The sequence below is a fragment of the Lithobates pipiens genome, unplaced genomic scaffold (assembly GCF_037356315.1).
Source record: "Lithobates pipiens isolate NorthernLeopardFrog02 unplaced genomic scaffold, aLitPip1_a1.2 Scaffold_8, whole genome shotgun sequence".
Taxonomy (NCBI): Eukaryota; Metazoa; Chordata; class Amphibia; order Anura; family Ranidae; genus Lithobates; species Lithobates pipiens.
In genome coordinates this window covers 215,030,386-215,050,090 of record NW_027507903.1, presented here as the reverse complement: position 1 = coordinate 215,050,090, position 19,705 = coordinate 215,030,386, and the positions used below count along the sequence as shown (strand labels likewise).

At 42.6% G+C, this 19,705-nt stretch overlaps 1 protein-coding gene across 1 annotated transcript in view; it reads right to left on the bottom strand.

The window, feature by feature from the left end:
* Positions 1-13,626: 13,626 nt before the first annotated feature.
* The window catches only part of TMEM168 (transmembrane protein 168), a 32,591-nt gene continuing 26,512 nt past the window's right edge, over positions 13,627-19,705 (bottom strand). The window contains exon 5 of the mRNA XM_077473481.1: positions 13,627-16,567. Coding sequence (XP_077329607.1) covers positions 16,020-16,567 — 548 coding nt within the window. The 3' untranslated portion in view covers positions 13,627-16,019. The remainder of the gene's footprint in view (positions 16,568-19,705) is intronic.

Here is a 19,705-nt window from a genome sequence, read left to right as displayed (position 1 = left end):
ACACCTGTATATCCAGTGAAGTGACTTGCATCAGGTGATACACAGAGATAAAACAAATCCTTCTACCTGAAATGTACCTGTTTATAGGCAGCCATTTCTTTAGCAGCAGGGGGCGGGGATCTGAAGTCTCACAGTGCATATCTCAGTGAGGAAACCATGAGGGAGCTCTGAGCTGGAACTGCAGTTTTCCTGCCCCTGGAACTCTCCTCATCCATCTCCTTTTTATCTCCTGGTGTCAAGTAACCCTGCCAGAAGTGACTCATGATGAAAGCAGAAGAAGGAGGCAGTAGAGAGAAATCACACTCAGTGCTTGGGATTGAGACAAGAACACAGTATAGAAGGATGTTCTTTGTTCTTATTTTATGTCTGAGGTTTACAACCACTTTAACCACGTGCCGACCGGCCATAGACAAAAAACTGCTACAGCGCGGCCAGATAATTCTGGGAGGGCATACTATAATGTCCTCATAGAATCTTGCTCCAACACATCCCCCGGGGCGCGCAATCGGGAGGGAATATCCGTGACCGGACCCAGAACATCACGAATCATGGTAAATGGGTGATGACAGCGGCCGTTTACCACATGATCGCTCTGTCAAACTTGTAAACAAACCGGTGTCATGTCTGGTTTATCTCTTCCCCTCTCTGTACCGACCGGTACAGTGTGAGTGGAGAGATCAGGTGCAGCAGTGCTGTGGGCTGGGTCTGTAGTGCCCACAGCGCTGATCTGTGACAATTCCAGCCTCATTGATCCATCCTCATTCATACTCAGCCATGCTCAGCCATACTATCCATGCTCAGTCATCCACCTTCATACTCAGCCATGCCATCCATACTCAGCTGTGCTCTCCATACTCAGCCATGCCATCCATGCTTGGTCATCCTTATGCATACTCAGCCATGCCATCCATACTCAGCCATGCCATCCTTACTCAGCCATAATCCTCATCTATACTCCACCATCCCCCTCCATGGCTCATCCATGCCCATCCACGGCTCATTCATGCCACATCAGTTCTCATCCATGCCACTACAGTGCCCCGCAAAAGTGTAATAGTAGTCAAATTAGATTTGAAATGTATGCCCCTAGAACACCTGATGGTGCTCCCTGCATGTTGGGCCTATGTATGTGGCCAGGCTGTGAAAAAGTCTCACACGTGTGGTATCGTTATACTGTGGAAAAGTAGCAGAAAGTATTTTGGGGTGTAATTTTTGCTATGTACATGCTATGTGTTAGAACTTTTGTAGAACTATTGTATAAATGGACAACTTTATGTAAAAAAAAATGTTTTACATTTTCATTCCTCATTTTCCAAAAACTTGTGGAAAAAAATGACATGTTCAAAAAACTCATTATGTCTCATAGAATATCCGTTGGGGTGTTTTCCAAAATAGGGTAATTTTTTTGGACGTTTCCATTGTCCTGTTGCTCCAGGGCATTCAAAAGTGAAAGAGGTACTCAAGAAATGTATATGTGTAATTTATGTCGCTAGAACGCCTGGAGGTGCTACTAGCATGTTGGGCACTCCCTCAAGCTCTAAGAAGCTTAGTCTGATCTCTACAATGGCATCCTCCCCTGAGAGATCTGAGGTGGTTGGTCAGAGTGAGCCATCAGGGCCGTTAAATGTTGCAACTGTTTCCAACACTGCAGCCCCTGTCTATATTACTGAAGAGGTTTTTTTCACCAGCCATGATAGGATTGGAGAAAAGGTTAGAGGCTTTAATCTCATCTTCCCAGAGTGGGACAAAATACGACAGGTCTCCTTCCACTATCCAGGACCCTCAGAGGAACTGGGGGCAGGAGCAGACAAATTTTCCTCAGGGGACCGTAAAGACGTTGATGACTCCTCTTCTGTGGGGTCAAATGCGGAGGGACCTCCTTCAGCTTCACAATCTGAAAGATTTATGGTCCAATCTCTTACAGAGTTGGTCCGTTCCACTTTTATGCTACTCTTAACTGAGTCGGTTGATAAGCCCACTTCTTTTTTGGGTTCACTAAAGCCTCCTCAAGCTGTGCATGACTTTCCTGTCCATTCATTACTGGAACAGCCTATGTATTCTGAGTGGGATCACCCAGATAAGCACTTTTTTCCTATCAAAAAGTTTTCAATAGTGATGGACGAACTTCCAACGGGACGTTTCGCGAACGCGGACCGCGAACGTGGCCGATAGTTTGCGAACCGTAACGTTCGCGGCGGGCCCCATTGACTTCAATGGGAGGCAAACTTTGCAAACCTACAGGTCAAATTTGCAGCCACAAAATAATTACTAGCTGTGCAAACATAGTCCCACCACATGGCCAATGACATAACACATGTATGAGGTGAATCTGGGATCGACAACTACAAGCATTCTTTTTTTATATGTGAAATTGTTGTGACAATTCAGGACTGTGGAGCGCATGAAGGCAATGGAGGAGAGGGAAGGTCAGGGTAGGCAAAGAAGAGGATGCAGGAGATGATCACCAGCAGCGTGACATACAGCAATGACACCTGCACCGTGATAGAGTCATCTGACACCAGCACCGTGATAGAGAGCACTGACATCAGCAGCGTGACATACAGCAATGACACCTGCACCGTGATAGAGTGATCTGACACCAGCACCGTGATAGAGAGCACTGACATCAGCAGCGTGACATAAAGCACTAACACCAGCACCGTGATATACAGCACTGACAGCAGCACCGTGATAGAGAGCACTGACATCAGCAGCGTGACGTACAGCAATGACACCTGCACCGTGATAGAGTGATCTGACACCAGCACCGTGATAGAGAGCACTGACATCAGCAGCGTGACATAAAGCACTGACACCAGCAGCGTGATATACAGCACTGACAGCAGCACCGTGATAGAGAGCACTGACATCAGCAGCGTGACATACAGCAATGACACCTGCACCGTGATAGAGTGATCTGACACCAGCACCGTGATAGAGAGCACTGACATAAGCAGCGTGACATAAAGCACTAACACCAGCACCGTGATATACAGCACTGACAGCAGCACCGTGATAGAGAGCACTGACATCAGCAGCGTGACATACAGCAATGACACCTGCACCGTGATAGAGTGATCTGACACCAGCACCGTGATAGAGAGCACTGACATCAGCGGCGTGACATAAAGCACTCACACCAGCACCGTGATATACAGCACTGACAGCGGCACCGTGATAGAGAGCACTGACATCAGCAGCGTGACGTACAGCAATGACACCTGCACCGTGATAGAGTGATCTGACACCAGCACCGTGATAGAGAGCACTGACATCAGCAGCGTGACATAAAGCACTGACACCAGCAGCGTGATATACAGCACTGACAGCAGCACCGTGATAGAGAGCACTGACATCAGCAGCGTGACATACAGCAATGACACCTGCACCGTGATAGAGTGATCTGACACCAGCACCGTGATAGAGAGCACTGACATAAGCAGCGTGACATAAAGCACTAACACCAGCACCGTGATATACAGCACTGACAGCAGCACCGTGATAGAGAGCACTGACATCAGCAGCGTGACATACAGCAATGACACCTGCACCGTGATAGAGTGATCTGACACCAGCACCGTGATAGAGAGCACTGACATCAGCAGTGTGACATAAAGCACTGACACCAGCACCGTGATATACAGCACTGACACCAGCACCGTGATAGAGAGCACTGACACCTGCACCGTAAGCAGCCCCAGGAGGAAGTCAGCATAGCACAGGGTTGGTGGGAGCCCCTCATAATGAGCATAGCACAGGGATGGTGGGAGCCCCTCACAATGAGCATAGCACAGGGATGGTGGGAGCCCCTCATAATATGCACAGCAGAGGTACAGCCCCAGGAGGAAGTCAGCACAGCACAGGAATGGTGGGAGCCCCTCATAATAAGCAGCCCCAGGAGGATGTCAGCATAGCACAGGGATGGTGGGAGCCCCTCATAATAAGCAGCCCCAGGAGGAAGCCAGCACACCACAGGGATGGTGGGAGACCCTCATAATAATGATTAGCAGACTGTACCTCAGTCCCTATACTGATAAAGGACTACTGCAGCAGAAGGGCAGCAGTCAGCAGTAGTGCACCTCAACCCTATGTATTGTGGACCTATACCAGTCCTTAAGGAATAGCAGACTGTACCTCACTCAACCCTATGTACTGTAGTACCCTATACCTTACCAGTCCTTATAAGGACCTTTGTGGAACAAGTAGGTTGTGAATGATTAGCAGACTGTACCTCAGTCTCTATACTGATAAAGGACTACTGCAGCAGTAGGGCAGCAGTCAGCAGTAGTGCACCTCAACCCTATGTATTGTGGACCTATACCAGTCCTTAAGGAATAGCAGACTGTACCTCACTCAACCCTTTGTACTGTAGTACCCTATACCTTACCAGTCCTTATAAGGACCTTTGTGGAACAAGTAGGTTGTGAATGATTAGCAGACTGTACCTCAGTCCCTATACTGATAAAGGACTACTGCAGCAGTAGGGCAGCAGTCAGCAGTAGTGTACCTCAACCCTATGTATTGTTGACCTATACCAGTCCTTAAGGAATAGCAGACTTTACCTCACTCAACCCTATGTACTGTAGTACCCTAGACCTTACCAGTCCTTATAAGGACCTTTGTGGAACAAGTAGGTTGTGAATGATTAGCAGACTGTACCTCAGTCCCTATACTGATAAAGGACTACTGCAGCAGTAGGGCAGCAGTCAGCAGTAGTGTACCTCAACCCTATGTATTGTTGACCTATACCAGTCCTTAAGGAATAGCAGACTTTACCTCACTCAACCCTATGTACTGTAGTACCCTAGACCTTACCAGTCCTTATAAGGACCTTTGTGGAACAAGTAGGTTGTGAATGATTAGCAGACTGTACCTCAGTCCCTATACTGATAAAGGACTACTGCAGCAGTAGGGCAGCAGTCAAGTATAATATTCTTTCTATATTTGGAAGAAAGAATATTATACGTGTACAAGCCTATTACCATACCAGTCCTGAAAAGAACCTTTGTGGACCTAATAGTAACAGCTACTGATTAAACTGACTGTCCCTCACTGTCTCACACACAGCTTCCTGCCTGTCCCTATTTAAACTGACAAAACAGAGGCTGCTGGAACAATAACTTGAATAGCACTTTTGTGGACCTAATAGTAACAGCTAATGATTAAACTGACTGTCCCTGCACCACACAGCGTCCTGTCCCTCTCTCTACACTGACAAAAGACAGGCTGCTGCAAAAATCAGTAGCACAGCAGTGCCTCAAACCTATATCCTGAACTACACCTAACACCTATACCAGTCCTGAAAATAACTTTTGTGGACCAAATAGCTAGTGATTTGGGTCACTGCAGTCTCTCCCTGCTCCACACAGCAACCTCTCCCTATAGTGACAGAAGAAAGATTGTAAAATGGCCGCCGGATCGGTTCTATTTATAAGTTAGGGGGAATGTCCAAGTGTCCATGTGCTGTAATGTCTCAATTGGCTGTCCTGTACCCCATGATGGATGTGTCATCATAGGTCAAAGTTCTTTTACACAGTAAACACGGAAGTCCGCCAGGGGAACTGCGGCAATAGTCCGCCGATCGGGCGGACGGCGAACAGCCGAAATGCGCCGCGAAACGACCGCCGGGCGAACCGTTCGGCCATCCTTAGTTTTCAACACTTTATCCTATGGCGGAAGAATTCACTAAAAAGTGGGAGATACCAGCAATTGATGCTTCTATATCCTCTGTGAATAAAAGTTTGACTTGTCCAGTAGACAATGCTCAAATTAGGGATCCAACGGATAAGAAATTGGAATTCCTGTTAAAAAAACGCATTTTCTCTGGCAGGTTCAGTGACTTAACCTGCGGTGGCAGCACTTGGTGTATGTCAATCCTTGAAGGGCCAGTTTAAATGGGTGCTCAAGGTTATCCCCCATCAGCAGGCCCAGGATTTAGCCGAGCTACCAGGTCCCTTATGTTTTGCAATAGATGCTATGAGAGATTCTATTCTTCAGGCCTCACGCCTTACACTTGAGATGGTACATATGCCTACAATACCAAGGTTGAAAAATTGCTCAGCGGAAGTACCTTGCAAAAAGCTTCTGGCTAGTTTTCCTTTCTGCGGTGAACGGCTGTTTGGGGATGATTTGGATAAATACATCCAAAAAAACATCTAGTGAAAAAAGTACCCCTTTGCCAGTTAGAAAAAGGAATAAAAGTATTTAATTTAAACAAGAGGAAACCTACAAAACAAAATACTAAAGCCCCCTCATGAAGAGGTGCCCCCGCTCGCTCGAGTGGGGGGAAGACTTCTGCAGTTCTCAAGGGTCAGGGAGGAAGCGTGTCAAGACAAATGGGTGACTTCCTCAATAGTTCTAGGGTACAATATAGCTCCTTGTTTTCTCAGATCAAACATTCCCAAGGATCCAGAGAAAAATAAGTCCCTCTTTCAAGCATTGGACCGTCTTTTGTCTCAAAAAATGACCTTGGTGGTCCCCATGCAAGAGCAGGGGTTGGGGTTTTATTCAAACCTTTTCACAGTGCCAAATGGAGATGTCATACCCATTGTAGATCTCAAAGATCTAAACTGGTTCCTGAATATCCGCTCTTTTCACATGGAGTCAATTCGTTCAGTAGTCTCCATTCTAAAAGGGAGGAGAACTTCTGGTGTCAATCGACATCAAGGATGCATACCTCCATGTGCCTATTTTCCCCGCTCACCAGAAATATCTAAGTTTTTAGAAACTTCATTTTCAGTTTGTAGCTCTGTCTTTCAGGCTAGCTACTGCACCTTGAGTGTTTACAAAGGTCCTGACCCCTCCTCTAGCCAGATTAAGGGCCCAAGGTATAACAATTATAGCTTACCTAGATGATCTGCTCTTGATAGACCAGTCGGTAGCCCGCTTAGACCAAAGTATGGTCACCACAGTCAACTACCTGGAATACCTAGGTTGGATTCTCAACCTAGAGAAATCTTCCTCAAAACCATCAAGGAGATTAGAATACTTGGGTCTGATCATAGATACAGCCCAGAAAAAGGTATTCTTGCCCCAGGCAAAGATCAGTGCCTTAAAGGAACTGATTCAGGTGGTCAAAGCAAAAAATAATCCTTCTACTTGGCTTTGAATGAGGTTGTTGAGAAAGATGGTGGCTTCATTCGAGGCCGTTCCTTATGCTCAGTTTCATTCGACGCTGCTGCAAAACAGTATTTTATTAGCTTGGAACGAGAAAGTTAAAGCTCTAGATTTCCCAATGTATCTGTCTCCAAAGGTGCGCCAGAGTCTCTCTTGGTGGTTGTTAACCAAGAATCTGCAAAAGGGAAAGTCCTTCCTTCCAGTTACCTGGAAGGTAGTAACAACAGATGCCAGCCTTTCAGGTTGGGGAGCAGTCCTGGAGGAGGCAACTGTCCAAGGGAAATGGTCCAAATCAAAAATGGATTGCCCATCAACATTCCAGAGATTCCGGCAGCGCTCTTGGCCCTGAGTGCCTGGACGTTTAGGTTACAGAATTGTCCTGTCAGAATCCAATCCGACAATGTCACAGCCATAGCTTATATCAATCAAGGGGGCAAAGAAGTCATGCGGCCCAGAGAGAGGTGAATCATATCCTAACTTGGGCAGAAAACAATGTACCTTGCCTATCGGCAGTCTTCAATCCAGGGATAGAAAATTGGTAGGCGGACTATTTGAGTCGCCAACAATTTTTCCCGGGAGAATGGTCCCTTGACCCAGAGATATTGCTGGCACTATGTTGAAGATGGGGGATCTCGGACGTAGATCTGTTTGCGTCCAGGTTCAACAAGATGACAACTTTGTGTCAAGAACAAGGGATCCGCTAGCATGCGGAACAGATGCCTTAGTGGTCCCTTGGAATCAGTCGTCACTGATTTTTGCATTACCCCCTATTCTGCTGCTTCCATGACTTCTTTGCAGGATCAAGCAGGAAGGGAAGTCTGTGATTCTTGTGGCCCTGAAGATCTTGGTATGCAGAGATCCTAAGGATAGCGGTAGGGAACTCATTGGCCTTACCACCATGTCCAGACCTACTCTTGCAAGGTCCGGTATTCCATCCTACCTTACAAAAGCTAAATTTAACGGTTTGGTTATTGAGACCCACATTCTGAAGAAGCATGGGCTGTCAGGTTGAGTGGTACTTACCTTGATTAATGCAAGGAAGCCGGCCTCTACTATCATATATTATAAAGTCTGGAAGGCATATGTTTCCTGGTGTGAATCCAAGGGTTGGCATCCCAGAAAGTATGTAATCGGTAGAATCCTTGATGTTCTGCAAATGGGGTTAGAGATGAAGCTGGCCTTGATAACTATCAAAGGCAAGGTCTCGGCCTTATCGGTATTATTTCAACAACCACATGCTTCACATTCTTTGGTCTGTAACTTTATACAGGGGTAACGTGGCTTAATCCACCAGTTAGGTCACCCCTGAACCCTTGGGACCTGAATTTAGTTCTGTAGGCATTACAGAAACAACCTTTTGAACCGATACGACATATTCCCTTGGTCCTTTTGACAAGGAAACTAACTTTTCTGGTAGCCATATTTTTTGCAAGAAGGGTATCAGAGTTGGCTGCTTTTTTTTGTAAAGAACCATATTTAATTATTCACAAGGATAGGGTAGTATTGCATCCTCATCCTAACTTTCTATCGAAGGTAGTGTCAAGTTTTCATCTAAAGCTGGTCATACACCTATAGATTATCTGCAGATTTTCTATGGTTAGATGGAAAAAGTGCAACAGATTTCTCAATGTTTGCTAAACTGTGTGGATGGAGGAATCTCACACTTTTTCCATCTAACCATAGAAAATCTGCAGATAATCTATAGGTGTATGGCCAGCTTAAACCAGGATATTGTTCCATCTTCATTTTTTCCAGAACCCTGTTCTACATGCATGCTCTTGATGTGGTGAGAGCAGTTAAAGTCTACTTGAAGGTGACTGCCCAGATTTAAAAAAAACTGATGTTTTGTTTGTGTTGCCGGAAGGTCCTAAAAAAGGACAGGCAGCATCAAAATCTACTATTTCTAAATGGATTTGGCAAGTAATTGTTCAAGCTTATGGTTTGAAGAGGAAGATTCCACCCTCTCAAATCAAAGCGCACTCCACCAGGGCTGTTAGTGCTTCATGGGCAGTGCATCACCAAGCATCCATGGCTCAAATCTGCAAGGCCGCAACTTGGTCATCAGTCCATACATTTACCAGATTATATCAGGTGGATATAAAAAGACATGAGGATATCACCTTTGGGCGCAGTGTGCTGCAGGTAGCAGTATAAGTCCTCTGGTCTCATGGTGCCCTACTTTTGTTGTGTCTCCCTCCCCTCAGTTGGCATTGCTCTGGAACATCCCACATAGTAATTACTGTGGCTCTGTGTCCCATGATGTACGATAAAGAAAATAGGATTTTTATAGCGGCTTACCTGTAAAATACTTTTCCTGGAGTACATCACGGGACACAGCGGTCCCTCCTCTCTTTTAATACACGTACATTGCTTTGCTACAAAAACTTAGGTACTCCCAGTAGTGGGAGGGGTTATATAGGGAGTGGACTTCTTGTCTTAGGGTTTGTCAGTGTCCATCCCCTAAAGGTGGCTTATAACCCACATAGTAGTTACTAAGGCTCTGTGGCCCATGATGTACTTACCTGTAAAGGATTTTACAGGTAAGCTGTTATAAAAATCCTATTTTTTTTTTCAGTGTTGTCACATGAAAAAAGATATAACAAAATATTTCCAAAAATGTGAAGGGTATACTCACTTTTGTGAGATACTATCTTTCTTTGCTATTCATGCTGCTTTAATCTGTGAAATCCAAAGGATCTACATTGCTGCTCTTTTCTCTATCTTATGTAATAACTCCAATCACGTCCAGAATGGAAATGGTATTCTAAAGCCTAAGTTTACAAAAAAAAAAATAAAGAATAAGCAGAAGGGACATGACTTACTACCTTCAATGATATGTGTCCTTTGTGCTGCTAAGTCTAGCAGAAAGCTTTCTCCTCTGATGCCCAACGCAACCCACCTGCAAGCTTCTGTTTTTGCAGGGGATAATTAAACTAAACTAAGGGAACTGTCATAGGTACTCATGACAATTGTCCAGCTATGCCTGCCCTTTCTGTCCAGTTCCTGCATTTATAGAAGTTGATGCTACAGCTTCTATGAATGGATGGGCAGGTGATCGAAAGGTCAGGCTTGGCCATTAACCTCCCTAGCGGTAATCCCGAATCTGGCTTGGGCTGCAATTTTAATACTACGAGCAGTAACCCGAGTCAGACTCGGGATCGCATCGCTGGAAACAGGGAGAGGTTATTTACCTTGTCCCCTGGATCCAGCGATGTTCTCCACGATGTGTGTGCCCTCCGCTCGATTCACACAGTGCCCGAGTGCCACCGAGCTCCATTCCCTGCGACGTTACAACGCACGGGAGTGGCGATCGGCGCCAAATTCAAAAAAGTAAAGATACACAAAACACATACAGTACTGTAATCTTACAGATTACAATACTGGATAAAAAAAAAATACACACCCCCTTTGTCCCTAGTGGTCTGTCCAGTGCCCTGCATGCACTTTTATATTATAAATACAGTTTTTTTCTGCCTGGAATTTGGAGAATGTCCATAGCAACCAAAAAGTGTCCCTTTGTGTCAAAAGTGATTATAGACCAACTAGAAAACAGAGATAATAAATTAGAATCACTTGCAGAATTGAGCGATAGCGATTTGTGGGGAAATTCGTCAAACACTAAATCTAATGACAGCGACAATTCTGCAAATGAGCAAATTTCAGTGTTTTTGGATTTGATTACATTATTGAATAATTTTTATTATTTATTATCATTATTTATTATATTATAAACTTTATCATACCGGATGTCTACTAGACTCTTGTTTGAACAGATTTAAGAGAGTTATTCCTAAGAATTGCAGGCCTACAATATAAAACGCCAAATTTCCATGCAAAATAATTGTACCGCTTTCAGCACCTAAAATCAGAAATAATCATACCGCCAGGGAGGTTAATAGAAGCTTTAGTTGATACATGTCCAGTGTGGAATTCCCCTCCGTTTTCACAGCAAATTTACAAAGCACCTGTTAAGCCATTAAACTGTGACTTAGCTATGGTTCAGATGCAAAAATATGGAGCCGACGGCCACTGGCGTCTTTAACCACTTCAATACAGGGCATTTTCAACCCCCTTCCTGCCCAGACCAATTTTCAGCTTTCAGCACTGTAACATTTTGAATGACAATTGCAGTCATGCAACACTCTACCCATATGAAATTTTGATAATTTTTTCCCCACAAATAAGAGCTTTCCTTTGGTGGTATTTGATCACCTCTGTGGTCTTTATTTTTTGCGCTATAAACAAAAAAAGAACGATAATTTTTAAAAACATCCACAATATTTTATACTCTTTGCTATAATAAATATCCCAATTAAAAAAAAAAAATGATTGGTTTGTGCAAAAGTTATAGCGTCTACAAAATAGGGCATAGATTTATGGCATTTTTATTATTTTTACTAGCAATGTCGGCGATCTGCGTTTTTTATCTGGACTGCAATATTGCGTCGGACAAATTGGATCCATTTTTGGGACCATTGAAAATTATACAGCGATCAGTGCTATAAAAATGAACTGATTACGGTATAAATGTCATTGGCAGAGGGGTTAACACTAGGGTGCAATCAAGGGGTTAAATGTGTTACCTAGGGAGTGACTAACTGTGGGGGGAGGGGACTGACTGAGGGAAGTGACCGAACGGTATCCCTATATACAAGGGACACACGATCTGTCTCCTCTTCCCTGACTGTTTACACACACAGATCCACATCCCTGCTCTGTGACAAGCAATCGCGGTGCCCGGCAGACATCGCAGCTGCCAGGCACACGCATTGGCTCCCGAATGACGGGGCGAGCGTGCCCTCTAGATGGCTGCCCAGGATGAGAGAGCCACCTTGTGGCCGTCATATGTCTATACACGGGATGGGAAGTGGTTAACAATAGCTGGTTAAGGAGTGGGCCGGGAAGCTCTTAACAACGCATGAGCCAATAAACAAAAAGAAACATTAGCAGCAATAAAAAAAAAAATTGTGAAAAACGGGTTGCAGGGTTCACCCCGTCCATACCAGGCCCTTTATGGTTTGGTATGGATTTTTAAGGGAAACCCTACACCAAAGTTAAGAAAAAAGGCAATTTATATGTTGGGGGCATGTGGCCTGGTATGGTCTGGGGGGGGGGGGGCTCGCTCCTCTCCCCTCTTTATCTGGCCAACCAGGCTGTATGTTCAGGTAAGAGTTTGGTATGGATTTATGGGGGGACTCCACAGTTTTTTTTTGCTGTCTTTTGCCGTGGGGTTCCCCTTAAAATACAGATGTGTTCCCAAACAAGGCAATGAGCTTAGAATTCACATCTGAATTGCACTGCAATGCTCAGAAAACACACAGGACTCTTTTTAAATTTGCACTGCTGCTGCACCCCATATATGTAAACCAGATCCATAGAAAACCTGTTTGGTTCACATGTCACGTGAATCAGATGTGATTCCAAACACATCCAATTTCGCATTTACGTATGTGAACAGAGCCTTAGTATGGTTTCTATGAATGGAGGATCTGAATGGAAAGAGTGGGCATAGATGGGCATTCTTGATTAGTGCCTGTGACAGCTACTTTAGTTCTATTAACCCCATGAATGAATGAAATACTTGTATAGCGCACAATGCGAACTGAATCGCCTCTAGGCGCTGTGGCGAGCTTTGATCATCTGCTAAAAGAGGAAGGTCTTGAGTTTTTTCCTAAAAGCCAGGTGATTTTCTTCCAGGCGGATGTTGATTGGTAGAGCATTCCATAGCCGAGGCCCTTGGACAGCGAATCTCCGACCCCCCTTGGATTTATACCGGGCTTTGGGCACGAGGAGGTTTTTGTTGGCTGATCGAAGACTGCGGTTTGGTGTGTAATGATTTATTTTCTCCATTAGGTATTGCGGAGCTTCTCTATGCACGCATTTGTGGGTGAGGCAAAGGGTCTTGAACGTGATCCGATTTTTTACGGTTAGCCAATGTAAGCTCCTCAGCGAAGGAGAGATGGATTCCCAGGGTTTTTTTCCTGTTATCAGCCTTGCCACCATGTTTTGGATCAGTTGTAATCGCGCAAGTTGATATTGTGGTAATCCTATGTAAAGCGAGTTTCGTAGTCCATTCGTGAATTAATGATTGTTCCAACTACCACTGCTTTGTCATTCTTTGGGATAAAAGGGATGAGTCTGCGAAGCATGCGTAGCAGATGGTGAGATCCACTGACTACAGATCCTATTTGCGCATCCATTGACATTTGTGCGTCTAAAATAACCCCGAGACTCTTCGCTTTGGTCTTTGGGGAGATAGTCTGCCCAAAGACGGTTGGTGGAGACCAGGGGGTTTTGGTTGCGGGCTTATGATTTGGGTCGCACCTGAAGATTACAGTGGTGGGGTTGAATGGGATATGGGAAGTGCAAGTACTCATGGAGACAGCAGCACAAGGGACACAACACACTGAAGGTAAGTAATGTCCCTTGATCTTATTTTGCAATTATTTATGTATTTGCCCATTATCAAAGTGTAGGCTTTGATCGAAATAAAATGCAAAACAAAGTGAATGGAAAAAAAAAAATCATAAAATATATTTATTTACATTTACACAAATAATTTTCATTCCTATATCACATAAAACAGAAGATTGTAAAGCAAACCATAACCAACATAAATGCTTTATATGTAAAAAAAAAAAGCCAAAACAAATATATATAAATATATACGTAACAAGCAGTCGCCAATGTGTTATGTACATTGGAGAGAAGGAGGCATTTAGGATATGTATTGGTAGAGAAAGAAAACAACAATGGTGTATTTACATAACATTAACATATTGCATAGATTTAATACAAACATATTTAAGTCATGAATAAAATGAACATTTGCATATTTCCTGAAATCCCTGAGGTTTTACTGGTGCTCTTTATGTTCACATTCCTAGTTGGTATCTGCACAAGAAGGGATGACAGTCTTTTTTTTTTGTCATAAGTGCAAATTAACTTGTAATAACACACTGACAGAACTACACAGAATATTTTTGGCAAAACCACAAAGTTATAAAAAAACTAAAGCTTTCCAAATATTTTCTTTATGTAAACTAAATAGCATGGGTGTAGTTGGTGCAGAAAAGTATAAAAGTGCAATTTGTTACTTGAATTTCCTCCAGTGAAAATTCTTGAAATACTTTCTGAAATATCATACAAAAGGCATTTGTGCATTTCATGAACAGGGGAACAGGTCACTATTGACTAAGAATGTTTAAAATACACAAAAGTTGTTTGAGCTTGACAAAACATTGTAAACACCCTCACATACTAATGGTTGGTCATCTACAGGTGTGTTTTTAGATTTTCGACTTTCCCTAAAAGCTAGAAAAACCCAATTAGATGGTCCAGCATGATTTTCCACTAAAGCTGGTGACAGCTTTCAATTAAAGTATACCTGTCAATGAAAGATGCATGGGATCTGCCCTTCTAAAAATGTTGGCTGGCTGTGCTTGGCTTCCATGGCTGGAAAAATGAGCAATACCCGCAGTCCTCCTGCACCACTGACAGTGATCTATAATGTGGTACTGCAGATCATGCTAAAAAGTCAATCTCCAATGTCTGAAATCAACATCACCTTAGTGCTGATTTGTTATACTTTTGACCAGTGTATGTGACAAGATAAAGAAGGGAACAGCCAGCTAGATGGCTATCTGTCTAGTGTTTGTCTTGTTCCATTCTTTCTCTATGACTGTTCCCGCTTCTTCCTATTTTGTAGGAGGAATATGCAAATACTGGAAGCACCACTGTGGACAGTGAATGCCAACTTTACATGATCTACATAATGGCCATATATAGCCACCACTGATGCACAAGCTGGGGATAATTAATGCTTCTTTAGCGGAGATAACATTTTACCCATTCTAATAAAGTGCTACCGCAGCTAAACAATGTACTACTTGCACTCCAGCTTTGAATAAAAACATTCTGTAGTAAAGAAAAGCAAAACTCTGCATGACTAAAATATGTTACTAGTTCACCAAGCTTTATTGATACATTTGCAAAAGGCAACACGTTTGCTCAAAATCCTTTAACCAAAGAGAGAGAAATCTGTAAGGCAAGAGTAATAGGAATATTGTTGTTTTAACAACCTTGGAGGCAAATGGGTATAAATGTTTTAAATGTGAACCGTGCTGGAGTCACTTTATAACTAAAATCAGTAAGTGATGTATGCCTGAGCTTTTTTTTTTTTTTTTTGACATTAACCAATCTGACATTTTCCTTTGTTATACAGATGCCACGTTTTACATAGTAGACAGAGATCTTTATGCTCAGCTGCCTTTCGTCATAGGATAGACAAATTGTAGAGCACGATCCCCATATATTTTAATGTCCCTATGTAAAATGCTATAAGAAACATTCATAAATATATCTGACAATGTCAGATGATAAATTATAGTGTGCATCCTTTCAGATAAATATTTTATATACAATATATTTTTTAACAAGGAAAACATGCTACAAGTGCTACTAAAATACACCACAATACGTCCTTTAATTGCTCTATATTTACCTAAATATGGGAACATATGATCGGATAGGTTTGTCTTTCTGTATAAATTATTTCATACTGCATTTGAATACCTTTAGTATATTACACCATTTGATGTTACAAAAACCCAAATCGAAACATCCAATTTGTAGTATGGACCATCACAAGCGTAAAAGACTTAGAAGAAGACTCAGTAAAAAAATGCAACTTACAAATGTATACAAATGGAAAAACTGTATATGTAGCTGTACAGACAAATGTAACAAAGCAGTGCATTGCTGAATAATCATGGTTTCTTTTTAAATAGGAAGGGAAAATATATATATATCGATGTCTTTATCTGTCTCACTTTCCACTGAGATAGATAAATACATATACTGTACATACATAAAATAAAATGTACCATTTTTTAGAACAGTAGTTAGGATTTAACCAGTTTAAATCCTTGGCCTGTGTCCAGCACAGCTGGAAGAAACCAATTCATTTTCAATCTTTTCAGACACTTGTAGCAAACTTTACAAGGCCAGAAAATATTGAGGGCTCCACACCAGTTAGCAAGGTGGACTAGGGGGTAGGTGATGCGAGGGAAATAAATCATCCAGTGCTTTGTCACATCATTCCCTGTCGGCAAATGCAAGGTGTAGTCACTCCAGTGCTTTGACACCCCATATACTGCCTTAACAGTGCGTCCTTTCTCAGACCAGCTTATATTGTGGTCAGGGTTACAATTGTACTCTACCCACTCGGTAGTGAAATCCCCAATCTGTGGAGGGTCGGCTTCCTCAATATCTACAATCTTTGCCATCTCTGCTCCTTGAATGGCAATATACTGATCATTAACTTTTCGAACTTCCTTAACCCAAGGAGGTGAGCTTTCCGTATCCAACACAATGATAAGTCGGGAGCAATATGTACTGTTCTTCTCCCGCCACCATTCAAGGATTGTCTCAAATCGCAATGTTTCACCACCTGTGTAACAGAAAAAAAAGGAAATAATTAATTGTTCAGTACAATCTAATTAAATGTACACTTCTCTATCTTTAAAAAAATAAATTAAAAAAAATCATAAACACAGCTGAGAAAAATATTTACGGTTGCTGTAGTCTGCTTTAAAGCGGCAGTAAACAATTTTTTTGAAATTGTACCTACAGATAAGTCCAAATAAGGGTAGGTAAGTAGGTACAGTGAATATCTCCTAAACTTGCAGTGTTTAGGAAATATTCACACTGCATGCATCTGGTGACGTCATCGGCGCATGCCCTCTGAAGGTGCTGGATCTTTAGATCTCCGTGCTGAAGACTACAGCACTCATGTGTGGGAGTGATGTCATCGCGGTCTGCCCACTCACACAGCTGGAGCTCGCAAACCTAGAAGAAGGAGCAGGTGAAGGTGGAAGCCCTGCCAGTGCATCACTGGAGGGCTTTGTTCTAAGGCAAGTATTTCATAATGTGATCGTATGCGTTGCATGGGATTTTTTTTCTGTACATGCTGTGGATTACTACTGCTTTAATCAAAAATGTCAGCACCCCACAAAAATATTACATTTGTAGTTCAGTGTAACCTGAACAAACTTTGCTAAAATGATATGGGGAAAAAAAAAAAAATCATAAAAACAGTTCTAAAATAACCATTGTACATTTATGCTATTTGAGGATATGCAGTGAGATGTGCATGGGTTCATAGTCTGGTTTTTCAACACAGCTGTTTCAAAGAATCAGGTGGGAATTAAAGTTCATACAAGTTTGGACAGCAGTGTACTTTTCTACAAAGCATCTGCAGTCGTTAAGGATGGATTGCAAAGAACATTAACTATCAATATGAAAACACCCATAAATCCAGCAATTACAAAATTAAAATGCGATATGTACGGGCATATTACCAATTTACATAAATACATCAATCTTCAATTCATCCACATAAATAGGTTTATTTAATGTAGCAAAAACCAAAACCAGCAACTATTAAAATTTTAATTTACTGAAAACAGATTGGTAAAACGTTAGTAAGCTACTATTTACTACGGGTTGCAGCTCTTTGCCTTTTTAGGCTGAAAAGAATAAAAGGATGCAAGTATAGGTGCTTTACATATATAATTTTTAGACACCATTTATATGGCTTCTCCATCCCTTTCTGGTATTCAGAGATCCCAGGTATTAGAAATAATTGATAGAAATCACATGTGCTAAATATTCCAAGTGTGGTTCTGAGACATCCCTGCTGCTGGAAGTAATTTATCAAAACTGAGGGCTGGTTTACCCACTTAAGGACCAGGCCTCTTTTTCAGACTTGGTGTTTACATGTTTAAAACAGGTTTTTTTGCTAGAAAATTACGTAGAACCCCCAAACATTTTATATTGTTTTTTTTCTAACACCCTAGAGAATAAAATGGCGGTCATTGAAATACTTTTTTTCACACCGTATTTGCGCAGCGGTCTTACAACGCACTTTTTTGGAAAAAATTCACTTTTTTGAATAAAAAAAATAAGACAATAAGACAGTAACAGTAAAATTAGCACAATTTTTTTTTATATTGTGAAAGATAATGGTACGCTGAGTAAATTGATACCCAACATGTCACGCTTCAAAATTGCGCCCGCTCGTGGAATGGCGTCAAACCTTTAGCCTCAAAAATCTCCATAAGCGACATTTATAAAATTCTACAGGTTGCATTTTTTGCGTTACAAAGGAGTTCTACAGCTAGAATTATTGCTCTCGCTCTACCAATCGCGGCGATACCTCACATGTGTGGTTTGACCACCGTTTTCATATGCGGGCGCTACTCACGTATGCGCTCGCTTCTGTGCGCAAGCTCGTCGTGACGGGGTGTTTTTAAAAAACTTTTCTTTTTTTCTTATTTATTTTAATTGATTTTATTTATTTTTACACGGTTTTAAAAAAATAAAAATAAATGGATCACTTTTATTCCTATTACAAGGAATGTAAACATCCCTTGTAATAGAAAAAAGCATGACAGGTCCTCTTAAGGCCTCATGCACACGGACGTTTTTACAGCCACTTTTTTGAGCGTTTTTTGCAGCTTAAAAAGGCCTGTCCATGTTAGTCTATGGCTTCATGCCCACCTAGGCGTTTTTGAGCTGCAAATGGCATAGGCGTTTTTAAGCTGTAAAAAAAACCCAGGACCAGTGCGTTCCCTGGCGCGGAGCTAGAGCTGTAAAAACGCGAATCGCGGGAAAACGTGCAAAAACGCACACAAACGCGCAACATATTTTCTTTGTTTTCTGAGTGCTATAGCCAAGAGATGCGTTTCTTTAAAAATGCTACTTAACGCTAACGCTAAAAAACGCGCAAAAACGCCAATGCAAAACACGGTAAAAATTGCATTTTTAACGCCGATGTTTCCAGGCGTCGGAGCTAGCTTTGCAGCCAGTTTTTTAAAACGTCCGTGTGCATGAGCACTAAATATGAGATCTGGGGTCAAAAAGTCCTCAGATCTCATATTTGGGCTAAAATGCAACAAAAATAAATAAAAATATAACATTTTTAAAAAAATATACCTTTAAGAGGTATGGTCGGAAGTGACGTTTTGACGTCGCTTCCGCCCTCCTATGGTATAGAGACGAGTGGGGGCCATCTTAGCCTCACTTGTCTCTATACCCAGCTAGGAAGAGGACCCGATCGCCTCCGCCGCTTCCGACGGCTCCGGTAAGTGGCGGGAGGGGGGGTGGCTTCTCTCCCTCCGCCGATAGCGGTGATCTCGCGGCGAATCCGCCGCAGAGACCACCGCTATCGTACAGCCGACCGCCGCCTGAAGAGATGGATATCACGGTTGTGGCAGCAGCTGCTGCCGTTACCGAGATATCCCTCTTCAAAAATAGGACGTACATCGGCATGCGGCGGTCGGCAAGTGGTTACACAAGTATGTAGTGCAGAAAAGGCACGTTATGTGTGCATTTATCGCACCATGTTAAAAACGCATTGCTGTTCCAGGGCATAGGCAGTCACCAGATCGCATGGTACCACAGTAGCATGCGATTTGGTGCAGTGTTTTTTTCAAAAGCAGTGTATGTGCTAATTTCTGTGCGGTCCAGTGCAATTTTCAGCACATTCAAATGAATGGGCTGATAAATCACACGGCAGGGGAATGCA